Source organism: Triplophysa rosa, linkage group LG14, assembly GCF_024868665.1.
Source record: "Triplophysa rosa linkage group LG14, Trosa_1v2, whole genome shotgun sequence".
NCBI classification, from domain to species: domain Eukaryota; kingdom Metazoa; phylum Chordata; class Actinopteri; order Cypriniformes; family Nemacheilidae; genus Triplophysa; species Triplophysa rosa.
Window position 1 is genome coordinate 4,469,548 of NC_079903.1, and position 12,617 is coordinate 4,482,164.

At 42.2% G+C, this 12,617-nt stretch overlaps 1 protein-coding gene across 6 annotated transcripts in view; it reads left to right on the plus strand.

The window, feature by feature from the left end:
• LOC130564623 (cytoplasmic dynein 2 heavy chain 1) overlaps positions 1–12,617 on the plus strand; it is an 81,466-nt gene that overhangs the window by 20,941 nt on the left and 47,908 nt on the right. For all 6 annotated transcript variants that reach the window (XM_057350873.1, XM_057350877.1, XM_057350879.1 and 3 more), the window contains exons 33-43: positions 2,803–3,008; positions 3,093–3,275; positions 6,474–6,656; positions 6,740–6,963; positions 9,105–9,214; positions 9,349–9,548; positions 9,639–9,903; positions 9,981–10,188; positions 11,322–11,451; positions 11,529–11,684; positions 12,329–12,588. In XM_057350873.1, coding sequence (XP_057206856.1) covers positions 2,803–3,008; positions 3,093–3,275; positions 6,474–6,656; positions 6,740–6,963; positions 9,105–9,214; positions 9,349–9,548; positions 9,639–9,903; positions 9,981–10,188; positions 11,322–11,451; positions 11,529–11,684; positions 12,329–12,588 — 2,125 coding nt within the window. The remainder of the gene's footprint in view (positions 1–2,802; positions 3,009–3,092; positions 3,276–6,473; positions 6,657–6,739; positions 6,964–9,104; positions 9,215–9,348; positions 9,549–9,638; positions 9,904–9,980; positions 10,189–11,321; positions 11,452–11,528; positions 11,685–12,328; positions 12,589–12,617) is intronic.

The following is a 12,617-nucleotide window of genomic DNA, read 5'->3' on the forward strand; positions in this document are numbered from 1 at the left end:
AGAAGAGCGGTGGGGAGAGAACACAGCCCTGAGGAGCTCCAGTGCTGATGGTGCAGGTGTTGGATTTGAATTTACCAAGCTTTACTAACTGCTGCCTGTCTGTCAAGAAGCTGTTGATCCACTGACAGACAGAGGTGGGGACGGAGAGCTGTGCCAGTTTATTCTGAAGGGTGTCCGTGATGATGGTGTTAAAAGCGGAGCTGAAGTCCACAAACAGGATCCTTGCATAGGTCCCTGGTCTGTCCAGATGCTGAAGGATGAAGTGCAGTCCCATGTTGACAGCATCATCCACAGACCTGTTTGCTCTGTAGGCAAACTGCAGGGGGTCCAGTAAGGGACCAGTGATGTCCTTCAGATAGGCCAAAACCAGTCTTTCAAATGATTTCATGGCCACAGACGTTAGAGCCACAGGTCTGTAGTCATTAAGTCCAGTAATTTTGGGTTTCTTTGGGACTGGGATGATGGTGGAGCATTTGAAGCATGAGGGGACTTCGTACAGCTCCAGTGATCTGCTGAAGATCTGTGTGAAGATGGGGGCCAGCTGGTCAGCACATATTTTTAGGCAGGCTGGTGACACACCGTCTGGGCCTGGTGCTTTCCTTCTTTTGTTCTTTCTGAAGACCTGGCGCACATCTTCTTCAGTGATCTGAATTGTAGGTGTGTGGGAGAGGGGGGTTGCTGAAGGTGTGAATGGTTGTGTTTTTTCAAACCGGCAATAAAACTTGTTCAAGTCGTCAGCTAGTTGTTGGTTCTCCAAAGTGCTGGGGGATGGTGTCTTGTAACTGGTGATATCTTTCAGATATAATAATTCCTCTTTGCCCCTCTGATCTCCTTTTCCAGTGTGAATTTGGCCTGTTTATACAAGACTTTGTCCCCTTTCCTGTAAGCATCTTCTTTGGCCTGACGGAGCTGTCTGAGTTTTGCCGTGAACCACGGTTTGTCGTTGTTGTAAGTTAGATAAGACTTGGTAGGGATGCACATATCCTCACAGAAACTGATATATGGTACAGATGGAATATATGGAAATATGGAAACATATGGAAACTGATACAGTTTCTGTCAGCTCGTCCAGATCGGTGGAAACAGCTTCAAAAACAGTCCAATCAGTGAGAGAGAAACAGGCTTGTAAATCCTGCTCTGTTTCAATAGTCCATCTTTTAACAGTTCTTAATACAGGTTTTGCAGATTTAAGTTTTTCCAACTACTTGTAAACCGTGAGAAAATCACCATTCTAAACAGTGACACGGGGCTGTGCAGTCGCCTATCAATGGCGTCATATCCGCGTTCCCCTTTGTTACCGCCTTTACTGACGTAGAAACCGCATGACAACAGTGTCGTGGACAAATGTGGAAGTAGTGTCTAACGTCTAGCAAGCCACTAACTTTTTTCGAGCAGTCACTTATTTATGGACCACAATTATTCGCAACAATTATAAAACTTTACCTCATCTGCTAACAACATGATTTCTCGTTCCCGTCTGATTGATGGCCATCAGCGGTGGAGTTGAAGACAACAGATCCCATCATTCCACACTCCTTCACAGCGTCATCAAGCTACGGCATTGTTGTCATTTTGATCGTGCGCCCTCTAGCGGCATTTTTTTTACAAACTGCACCTTTAAAACACAGTAAAAAACCTTTAAAATAAATAACGCTTCTGTTTTTGTGACATCTGATGGACTTTAAGTAGCAACTACATGAATTATGAATGTAAATACAAAATAAGCATTTTTAATGTTATTTTTTTTAACCTAAAATTCACTTAAAAAATATCTAATTAAAACACAGTGAAAACCCCCCAAAATATGTCCCACTTTAGGTTTTTAGTGACATCTGATTTCATCAAAATAGCAATTACATGTAATTTCAATGGCAGTACTACTCACTGGTAGCATTGGCTAAAATCTATAAAAACCAATGTTGTAACAAACTTAACGTCTTAAGTTCAAGAAGTAAAAATTGTTGAATAAAAAAAAATCTTGGGTACGACTGTGCAAAGATGCCATAATATGCTTACAGACAAATCTAACCGTGTTATAAGGAAAAGTAGGAGAAAGTAATCAGTTATTTGCAGCAACAAACATCAAATTTCAAGGAAGAGATCCAGGGTCTCTGCTACAGTAAACCTCTTGCCATTGTGCTGCTACAAAATTACTTGAAAACTTAACTTTAGCTTCTGCACAGTGGCTGATTAGCATTGTTTTTATTGCTCAGTTATTGTCTCATCATTTGTTTTGTTTATGTATGTGTGAGTAGCTGTTTTTGTTTGACAAAATAATAAAAAAAGCACTCTTTTTATAGGCTCTTTCAGTTCTTTGTTTGTGGATGTGTGTGTGTTTGCGTGGTTTTGTGTGTGTGAGTTTGTGTGAATGTTGGTCACATTGAGGATGTTGTATAGGCTCACCCTCCATTCATTTATGTGTATGTATTATCTGCATTGTGTTGGATTTATTGATGGTTATTGAACAATGCTCTGAATTGTAATCATTTCCCATTCATTTCCTATGGGTCATTACAGCTCATTAAGGAGTTTTATATTTTCACCAATTTAGCATTGTTGAATGAAGTCCGACTTTTTTGGGTATGCTAAGCTAGCAAATTTAGGAAAAGTAGCCAAGTTTTGTACCGATCAGATTAAGAGAAAAAAAATATTTAAGAAAACAAAATCATTTTGCCCACATTTGTCCCCAACAACACTTTAGGGTTTAAGAGACAGTTCACCCAAAACTGCGGACAGGCATCACACTTGTTGACAACAAGTGTCTCGTTCTAACGTTCGGTTACTGATATTCTCGTGTTCCAGAATCCAGAGTTGTGCAGTTGAAGCTGAAGGCTCTGATTCTCGACATCATCCACGACATCTCCGTGGTCCAGTGTTTGAGAGAGGCTCAGGTGCACAGCGTTGATGACTGGACCTGGAGGAAACTGCTTCGCTTCTACCTGAACTCAGATCAGTGCTGCAGCATACAGATGGTGGACGCCGAGTTCACATACACGTATGAGTATCAGGTGAAGATCACATTCTGCGTTCTAAACTAGTGTTGTCATATCAGCAGTCAATGAATCTCAGTTACACTTCTTTCTCTCTCTCAGGGTAATGCTCCTAAACTGGTTCACACACCTCTGACAGATAAGTGCTATCTGACACTAACTCAAGCGATGAAGATGGGTTTGGGTGGGAATCCCTACGGCCCAGCAGGAACCGGCAAGACTGAGTCGGTCAAAGCCCTGGGAGGTCTGTTCGGTAGACAGGTGCTGGTCTTCAACTGTGACGAGGTACACACATACACACACATGGGCACAAAACCAGTTTTAACATCATTGGTTGTTTATTAAAGTGTAACTATTACAATGCCCTTAAAATTACATTTCATGCAGCGTGTAATGTTGCCGTGTGTGAATGTAAGCAGTCTGCCAAGTTGTAAAGCTGAAAGTGAACGAATAACAAAGTTACTGGCTTGGGGAAAAGGAGTCGACTCTGAATCACGCGAACGAGTCATCTGTCGTTCTAATTTCAGTTCCGTGTCGGAATTGCGTCACTCAGAGTAATGCCTGCCTACGTTCCATTTGCAACGCTGTACGCGGTAGACCAATCACGGCAGACTAGACCATCTGACCAATTAAATCAGAGTAGGCTGACAGAAAAGAGGGGATTAGACAGATGAATCGCCGGACGAATCATTTGAGAGTCAGTCAAGAAGTGAAAACGAAAGTGTTTTTTTACACCTTGTATGTACGTAAACTTGTTGTCTGACACTCCTTAAACCAAAGTAGGACCTTAAAAATCACAAAATATTTACTCTTTAATGATCTATTGTTGAATGTAGATGGTGTAAAATGGAAAACCAGGATGTTTGATTAGGTTTCATCCAGTAAACTGCAGGCTCGTTGGAATGCTTGATTCTGATTGACCAATCTCCACATTTACAGGTTCGTTATTCCCAGATAACAACCACTCAAAACTAATAACACATGGTAACCCGCATGCAGCAAATCATTTTGACAGGTTTTTTGACAATATAAATGTCTTTTAATAACATATATGACATTATATTTACAAATGATTAAACCAAATTGCGTGTTTGAACGTCGTTTCTTACCTTAAAACCGAAAGTAAACGGCTTTTCCTCGCGGAAGGTCTGCATTCGCTAAAAATGAGCTAATAAAATATTTCAAATTCACATCACAGAACCCTTACTGGACCCATTGCAGTTTGCCTACAGTGCAAACAGGTCTGTTGTATACTGTGACAGGCTATATGAGACCAATTTTCTTTTTGCACTTATGCTTTTTGTTGTCCTTATGTTGTTCCAATTGCTTCCATTGTTTCCCTCATCTGTAAGTCGCTTTGGATAAAAGCGTCTGCTAAATGACTAAATGTAATGTAAATGTCTGTTGAGGATGCAGTTAACATGGGGCTGCATTTTGTCCTGAAACATATGGACAGACCAGGGACCTATGTGAGGATCCTGTTTGTGGACTTCAGCTCCGCTTTCAACACCATCATCCCATCACTGCTCCAGACAAAGTTAACCCAGCTATCTGTTCCTGGCTCTATCTGTCAGTGGATCACCAGCTTTCTGACAGACAGGCAACAGTTAGTGAGAATGGGGAAACTCACATCCAGCACCCGCACAATCAGCACCGGCGCCCCCCAGGGGTGCGTTCTCTCCCCACTGCTCTTCTCCCTGTACACAAATGACTGTACTGCCCAGGACCCTTCTGTCAGACTTCTGAAGTTCGAAGATGACACCACACTCATTGGCCTCATACAGGATGGTGATGATTCCGTGTACAGACAGGAGGTTGAGCAGCTGGCTGTCTGGTGCAGTCATAACAACTTGGAGCTGAACACGCTTAAAACAGTGGAGATGATTGCGGACTTCAGGAGAAACCCCCCTGCACTCCCCCCTCTCACCATCATGAACAGCACTGTGGCAGCAATGGAGTCATTCAGGTTCCTGGGCACCACCATCTCTCAGGACCTGAAGTGGGACAATCACATTGGCTCCATTGCTAAAAAAGTCCAGCAGAGGTTGTACTTCTTACATCAGCTGAAGAAGTTCAACCTACCACAAACTCTATTAAAACAGTTTTACTCAGCAGTCATAGAGTCTGTCCTCTGCACATCCATCACTGTCTGGTTTGGCTCAGCCACAAAGTCAGACATCAGAAGACTACAGAGGATGGTTAGGACTGCTGAGAAGATCATTGGTGCTCCCCTGCCCACCCTCCAAGAACTGAATACATCCAGAGTGAGGAAAAGGGCTCAGAAAATCACCCTGGACCACTCACATCCAAGCCATCATCTCTTCACAATGCTGCAGAGCACTGAGCACCAAAACAACCAGACACAAAAACAGCTTCTTCCCTCAGGCCATCTACCTCTTGAACAGTTCAATGTTTTTTACCCACCGTGCAATTAATAACTCTGTGCAATAATAATTAAGTGCAATATTAATTATATCCTCCATATAATACACTATCTATTTTTTATACAACTTTTTCTGCTGTATATAGCACATACCTTGTACATACAATAGTCTATTCTTATTTTTTACTTGTAGCTTTACTCTCTATATCTTTATCTTATGTTTATTGTAATTGTATTTCTTAATTTTATACCCATAGGCCTTATTTAAATCATCCGTGTACTGTATTCTATTGTGTTATGGTCTCTGTGTACTGTTGTTGCTGTTTGTGTGTTCTGGATGCTCCTGTCACCACAACAAATTCCTTGTATGTGGAAACATACTTGGCAATAAAGCTCTTTCTGATTCTGATTTCATGTCCAGTTTTTTCTCATGTGGCAAGTAGCTGTGTAATAAGCGGGATAATGTACAAGCAGCCAGCTGTTATCGCGAAATAAGCCACTTCAGTGTGATACGGGTCCTGATCACACTGTCGGGGCTTATTACAACCGGCTGCCTGTATATTATCCCTTACTTATACTATACAGTATATTATAATTACTATCTGTAATACTACGTATTTTACTGTAAAGCTGCCTTGCGAAATTGTAAAAAGCGGTATAGCATTGAATAAATGCTAAGCAGCATGCGTCATGATGTTAAAATGACTCCAGCAGTTGTAATATTGATCTAAACGTTCCTCACTAATGCTGAATGTGAACAAAACTGTAAGAATATTGATTCAAAGTTTAAGGTTTAATTCAAGGTGAAGACAAAGAGTTTGAGCCGAACACTTCTGAAGGTGCTGACTCAATAGCTTTACACTGTTTGCATGAAGGCCTTTGTGTCAACAAATCTTTTGGGCTGGCAAAAAGCAATATGCATTCAGCTCCTGAGAAAACATGGCCTGTTTTCGTGAAACTAGCCTCCGTTTTTTTTATTTCTGGCACAGCTTGTGAAAGGTACTTTCAGACTACTTTGAACAGAATTTGTGTGAGATTTACCATAGAAGTGTAATAGCACGTAAAGATGTTTGAATGTGGGATATATTTGTGTATTTTAGGGTATAGATGTGAAGTCCATGGGGCGTATATTTGTTGGTCTGGTGAAGTGTGGAGCGTGGGGTTGTTTCGACGAGTTTAATCGTCTGGAGGAGGCCGTGCTCTCCGCCGTCTCAATGCAGATACAGGCCATCCAGAACTCACTGAAGAACCATCGAACCACCTGCCAGCTGCTCAATGAAGAGGTGACGCACACGCACACACACAGGTTTGGAGACTCCGATGTCGTCATTGGATGGAGGGAATATTTTTTTGTGTTTGTGTTCAGGTGGAGTTGGACCCAAACTCGGGCATCTTTATAACCATGAACCCGGCAGGTAAAGGATACGGAGGACGACAGAAGTTGCCAGATAATCTGAAACAGCTCTTCCGACCGGTTGCCATGACGAGTCCGGATAATGAGCTGATCGCCGAGGTGATTCTGTACTCGGAAGGATTCAAGGAAGGACAAATGCTCGGACGGAAACTCGTGGCCATATTTAATCTGGCCAGGTAGGGAAGTGTGTGTGGCTTTAACACCACACCTGTACCAGGGCCGGCTGCAGGATGAAATGACTGAGGGGGCATAACTACAAACCAACAATACACACAGATATGATTTTTGTAAGGAATATTTTTGACGTGCTACCTAATACACTCCAAATGCAAACGGAGAAATGGATTAAAGGGGTCATATGACACGGCTAAAACGAATATTATCGTTTGTTTTAGATGTAACGCAATGTGTATACACGATTTAAGGTTCAAAAACGCTGTATTTTCCACATACCGTGCAAGTTTGTATTTCCTCTTTGCCCCGCCTCTCTGAAATGCGCAGATTTTTTACAAAGCTCATCGCTCTGAAAAGACAGGTGTGCTATGATTGGCCAGTTAACCAGTGCATAGTGATTGGTCGAATACTGCAAGCGTGTGATGGAAATGTAACGCATCTTACCATATTTGGAACATCAGGTTCCAAAGCAATTGTACTGACAGGTGATAAAATGTCATTGGTACTTTCCTTATCAATTCGAGGCTGAAAATCGGAATCATCGGAAAATGAAGATGATCAAACCGTATCAACTTTGCCAGTGCGACTTGAGCAGGATGTAAAGGATTGGTAAGGTTTTTACAAAAAATATTATGTTCAATAGTTAAAAACTATAGATAAATGTTTTACCTTTTATATACGACGTTATAAAGATTTGCCGTTAGTGATCAACCAGTGTTACGCCATGTCTTGTCGCTACTCAACAAAGACAATAAACCCCATTATAAACACGACATTTGTTGCCTCTAGTTGGAACATAATTATTGATTATTAGGACTTATGTTGACTTTTTTCACGTTGCGCACGTGTCTGCATTTGCAGATCACAAACACACGACAAACTCAACTCGCGTAACAAAGTCTTTTACAATGAAAATATACTTACAGGCTGCGAATCTGAAGCGCCAGACTGTCCCACTTTTTAACATTGCCCCACTTTTTAACAAAAGCTTTCGTGCACAGCCGGCCTTGATCTCTCCCAGGTTCATGAAGCATACATCTGTGAAATGCGCTGCACACACTTGAATATTCGGATTGTACTGTTCTGGAACAGTGTTGTAAATAAAATGTAACCATTCGTTTTTAGTTGTCTCATCTTTTGGAAGGGCAAACAAAGAGGCTTTCTGTTCGGAACGAAACACACAGCGTCTCCACGACATGGCTGCAGCGGCGACGATACAATGAGATTTACAAGTACGCCCACCTTACTTGCGTATACATTTGGGCAGTCTTAGTCAAGTCATACCACGAACTGACGTAGATTCGTGGGGGTGTGGTTACACGAGGCGTTTCAGGCAGGTCTGGGTGAGCATTCGCTTTTAGATAGAATGTATCTTTTGTTCCGACACTTACATTTTTTTGCATTTTACGTGTCTAATACATGCATGGGCAACTTATAACACTCCAAAGACACAGAAAAACATGTATTCGCGCCATATGACCCCTTTAAAAACAGTATATTCAGCATATACTGTATTATGCCCTCGTGCTAGCAATAAAATAAAATAAATTCAGAATCTTTGCTAGTATCTAACACTTTTTAATAGTATCGAATACACATGTTGCATATGATTTAAACAACACATTTGAATGACAACGAATTACAAATAACTGAACGGAGCTAGAATCTCGAACTCACAGCACAGCATAACAGGGGATGCACGCAGGCAGCATAGGGATAACCAGCCAATAGGACAACCCGTTTACCCTGGCCTGTCCAATCCAGTGGTCCAATCACATTTTTGTGCGATTACTCATCTGAACTTTATTACTGGCATGCAGAGGTGCATCCCATCATCCTGTTACCTATGAAATGCATAGACAACGACGAAAACTAAAGACATTTTTTACTTTGTTAATTTCATTTTTTTGGGTCTTTTTTTTTTAAACTTTGCCATAAATACTAAAGTGAAACTGAGGGTGCACAAATCAGATCTGAGGGTGCAATGCCCCCTTTTCCCCCCTCGTGGTGCCGGGCCTGACCTGTATACTATTTCGATTTAAACGTGACTGTACTGAAATTTTTGGCTCTTCCCATCATTTATTGATTTGAGCTTTATTAATGTGCTCATTATATTGTTGTGCATTTGTGAATGTGTGTTTAGGGAGCTGTTGACGCCTCAGCAGCATTATGACTGGGGTTTAAGGGCGCTGAAGACGGTGTTGAGAGGCTGTGGAGGTTTACTGCAGTTACAGAGACAAAACAACAAGCCTAGTATGAGTTTGTCTTGTTTATTTCGATACCAATACTACCACAAAATTAAATAATACTAATATATAATCATGGAGTAAGGAAATAAGACAAAATCAAATAATTACGAAAACTGATTATTCTCTGTCTTTGTGTAGCAAAGGAGAGCGGTTTAGTGGTTCAGGCCCTGAGGTTGAACACCATGTCAAAGCTGACGTTTGCCGACAGCTCACGCTTTGACGCACTGGTCAGTGACGTGTTTCCCGGGGTCGACTTTAAGGATGTGGAGTACGAGACGCTCCGATCGGCCCTGCTGGCTGTTTATGAGGAGGCACGGCTTGAAATCATACCCAGTCAGGTGTGACCTGCAGTTCATACTCCTATACTTCATACCCTATGACATGTTCAAATCTATATCTCATACTCTTCACTCTTCTTTCACGTGTAGATGAAGAAGGCTCTAGAACTCTACGAGCAGCTCAGACAGCGTATGGGCGTGGTGATAGTGGGACCCAGCGGAGCGGGCAAATCCACGCTGTGGAGGATGTTGCGGGCGGCGCTGGGAAGGATGGGCCGTGTCGTGAAACAATACACTATGAACCCCAAAGCCATGGCCCGTCAGCAGCTGCTGGGTCACATCGACATGGACACACGAGAGTGGTCTGACGGCGTGCTGACGTCCTCTGCCCGACAGGTGGTGAGAGAGCCACAGGGTGAGGAAATGTTACCTGACAACCAAACATCGCTCCCATTTTCAATCTCTCACAGTCTTGCTCTTTGTCCCTCTCAGAGGTGAACTCATGGATCATATGTGATGGAGACATCGACCCAGAATGGATTGAATCATTGAACTCTGTGCTGGATGATAATCGATTACTCACCATGCCCAGCGGCGAGAGAATTCAGTTTGGCCCCAATGTCAACTTCCTGTTTGAGACGCACGATCTGATCTGTGCGTCACCTGCCACCATCTCTCGTATGGGCATGATCTTCCTCAGGTACCGCTGCTCGACATCGCACAGCCAATTATACGGCGTTACCAAACCTAAAGCAGTCTATCAGCTGCCACTATTTGCACAAGGACGGGATCTCACGTTGGGCCTCATTCATGAAACATTTGTAAACATATGTGTAAATTTCAAGTAATTTGCGCATAAACCCGAAAACTTTCCTCCGGATTCACAAATACTTCGTAAACGTCAGATTTGATAGTGAAATGTGTGTGTGTTAATTAATTCCAATCACTCGTAAACAGGGCGTGCATGCACGCTCATTCACAATGAGCATAATCTCCGCCTCTGCAGTACAGATACGCAAATTACGTATTTAGGAATCCTGGAATCCACTGAACTTTTTGTTTTTCCCGCCTCTCCTCCTCTGTGGTTGGACAGCTGTGCCAAACAGGACAGTGACGAGCTCTGCGTTTTACCCAAAGTTAAAGTCCCAGAGAACCGGAAGTTGCGATCTTTTTACTTTGGTATTCTGACACATTTCCGAGTGAAAAGGAATTTTAAAGGAGAAAACGAATGGGCGTGGCTTGCGTTTTTCACGGCGAATTGATTGGATGTGTTAAAACAGCTGTAGCATTTTGAAATGAAACTGGCAGCAGACTGACAGTGGAAGGGGAGGAGTTAATGGATGCTCCGCCCAAGCCATCTTATTTACGTCATTTGAGATGGATAGTCATTTCAAGGAGGAAGTGCATTTTCAGATTTTAACTGAAGCTTATGAGGGTACATGAATTTTAAAAAGAAAATGACCCACATTGATAAGCTATTTACTATAAACGCTGCAATATTTCATGAAAAAATAAGCATTGTCGTTTTTAATTTCACTGGGACTTTAAAGAGTAGAAAATGAAAAAAGACCTCGGGAAATATCATTATGAGACACAGTGCATCAAAACGCAGTGTCATCAGTTTGTCTAAAAGAAGACAACGTTTGAATATTTTACCCACCATTTACACGTGGTAGGGAGAAGGTGTACATTTCTTTCGTACCTACTAACATTTTGAAAATACGAACATTTTCATGAATCCGAAAATCGACGAAAATTGCGAACGATTCACACAAAAAATAGTTCTGCTCGTGTTTCATGAATGAGGCGCATTAATTGTGTGTGTTTGTGTAGTGACGAAGACACTGACGTGGGAGCTCTGGTGAAGTCGTGGCTGAAGAGAGAAAATGAAGAGAACAGAATGAATCTGGAGAACTGGCTGAATGATTATTTCCACAGAGCTCTGGACTGGGTTCTCAAACAGGTACTGTTGCCTGACAAACACTTTCACAACTCTGACACAACATAATCACGGTGTAATACATCTCTCTTTCTCTGTAGAGTGCTTTTGTGGTGGACACCAGTCTGGTTGGCACGGTGATGAACGGTTTGTCCCACCTGAGAGGGGTGACGGAGAGAGGACAGTTCGTCGTGGGACTCATCCGTGGTTTAGGGGGAAATCTCAGCCTCAGATGCAGACAGGAGTTTGCCAAGGAGGTCAGGGCCGCACAGGTTTATGCCAAATGTAATTTCACGCCTGCTCGGCTTTACCTCCCGTCGTTTCATTTAAGAGCCACTCCTTCAGATGAATGCTTATGAACGGTCATAATTTAATCTTTGAGCTTTAAAGGAACAGCAGCATCGTAGCAGGCGGTGAAACTTTTTAAAGGGATACTCCACCCAAAAATGAACATTCTGTCATCGTTTACTCGCCCTCAGATTGTTTAAAACCCATGTCAATTTCTTTCTACTAATGAACACAGAGAAAGATATTTGGAAGAATGTTAGCAATTTTCAGTTCTGGAACATCATCCACTACCATAGTAGGAACATTTTTATTACATTTGTTTTGTTCTGTTCAACACAAAATGAGATATTTTGAAGAATTTAGGAAAATTGGGCACTTTTGACTAACATTTAATTTTGGGAGTCAATGATGTTTTGGAACTGAAAACGACTAACATTCTTCCAAATATCTTCCTCCGTGTTTATCAGAACAAAGTCATTTATACAGTAATGATGACCGAATGTTCATTTTTGGGTGAACTAACCCTTTAAGTATTTCAATTTCCCTTTATAAGCTAAAATGTTTCAAACGTGTCGTGTGCACACACTTATTGTTGTATTTCGTGTGTGTTTAGGTACTGAGCTGGGCTAGAGAAACTCCTCCAGATCCACGGAAGCCTCTAGACACTTATTACGACCCTGCGTCTGGTCGTCTGTGTGTGTATGAGCTGCAGCGAGGGGAAGGTGTGTGTGTGGAGGATCTCAATAACCCCCAGAATCTTCCCGTCATACACACACCTGACATGCAGCGGGGACTCGACCTCTTCACGCCGTGGCTCTCGTCCAATCACAGGCAGCCGTTCCTGCTGGTAGGACCTGAGGGATGCGGAAAAGGGTATAAACACACACACTTACTTTCAGTGC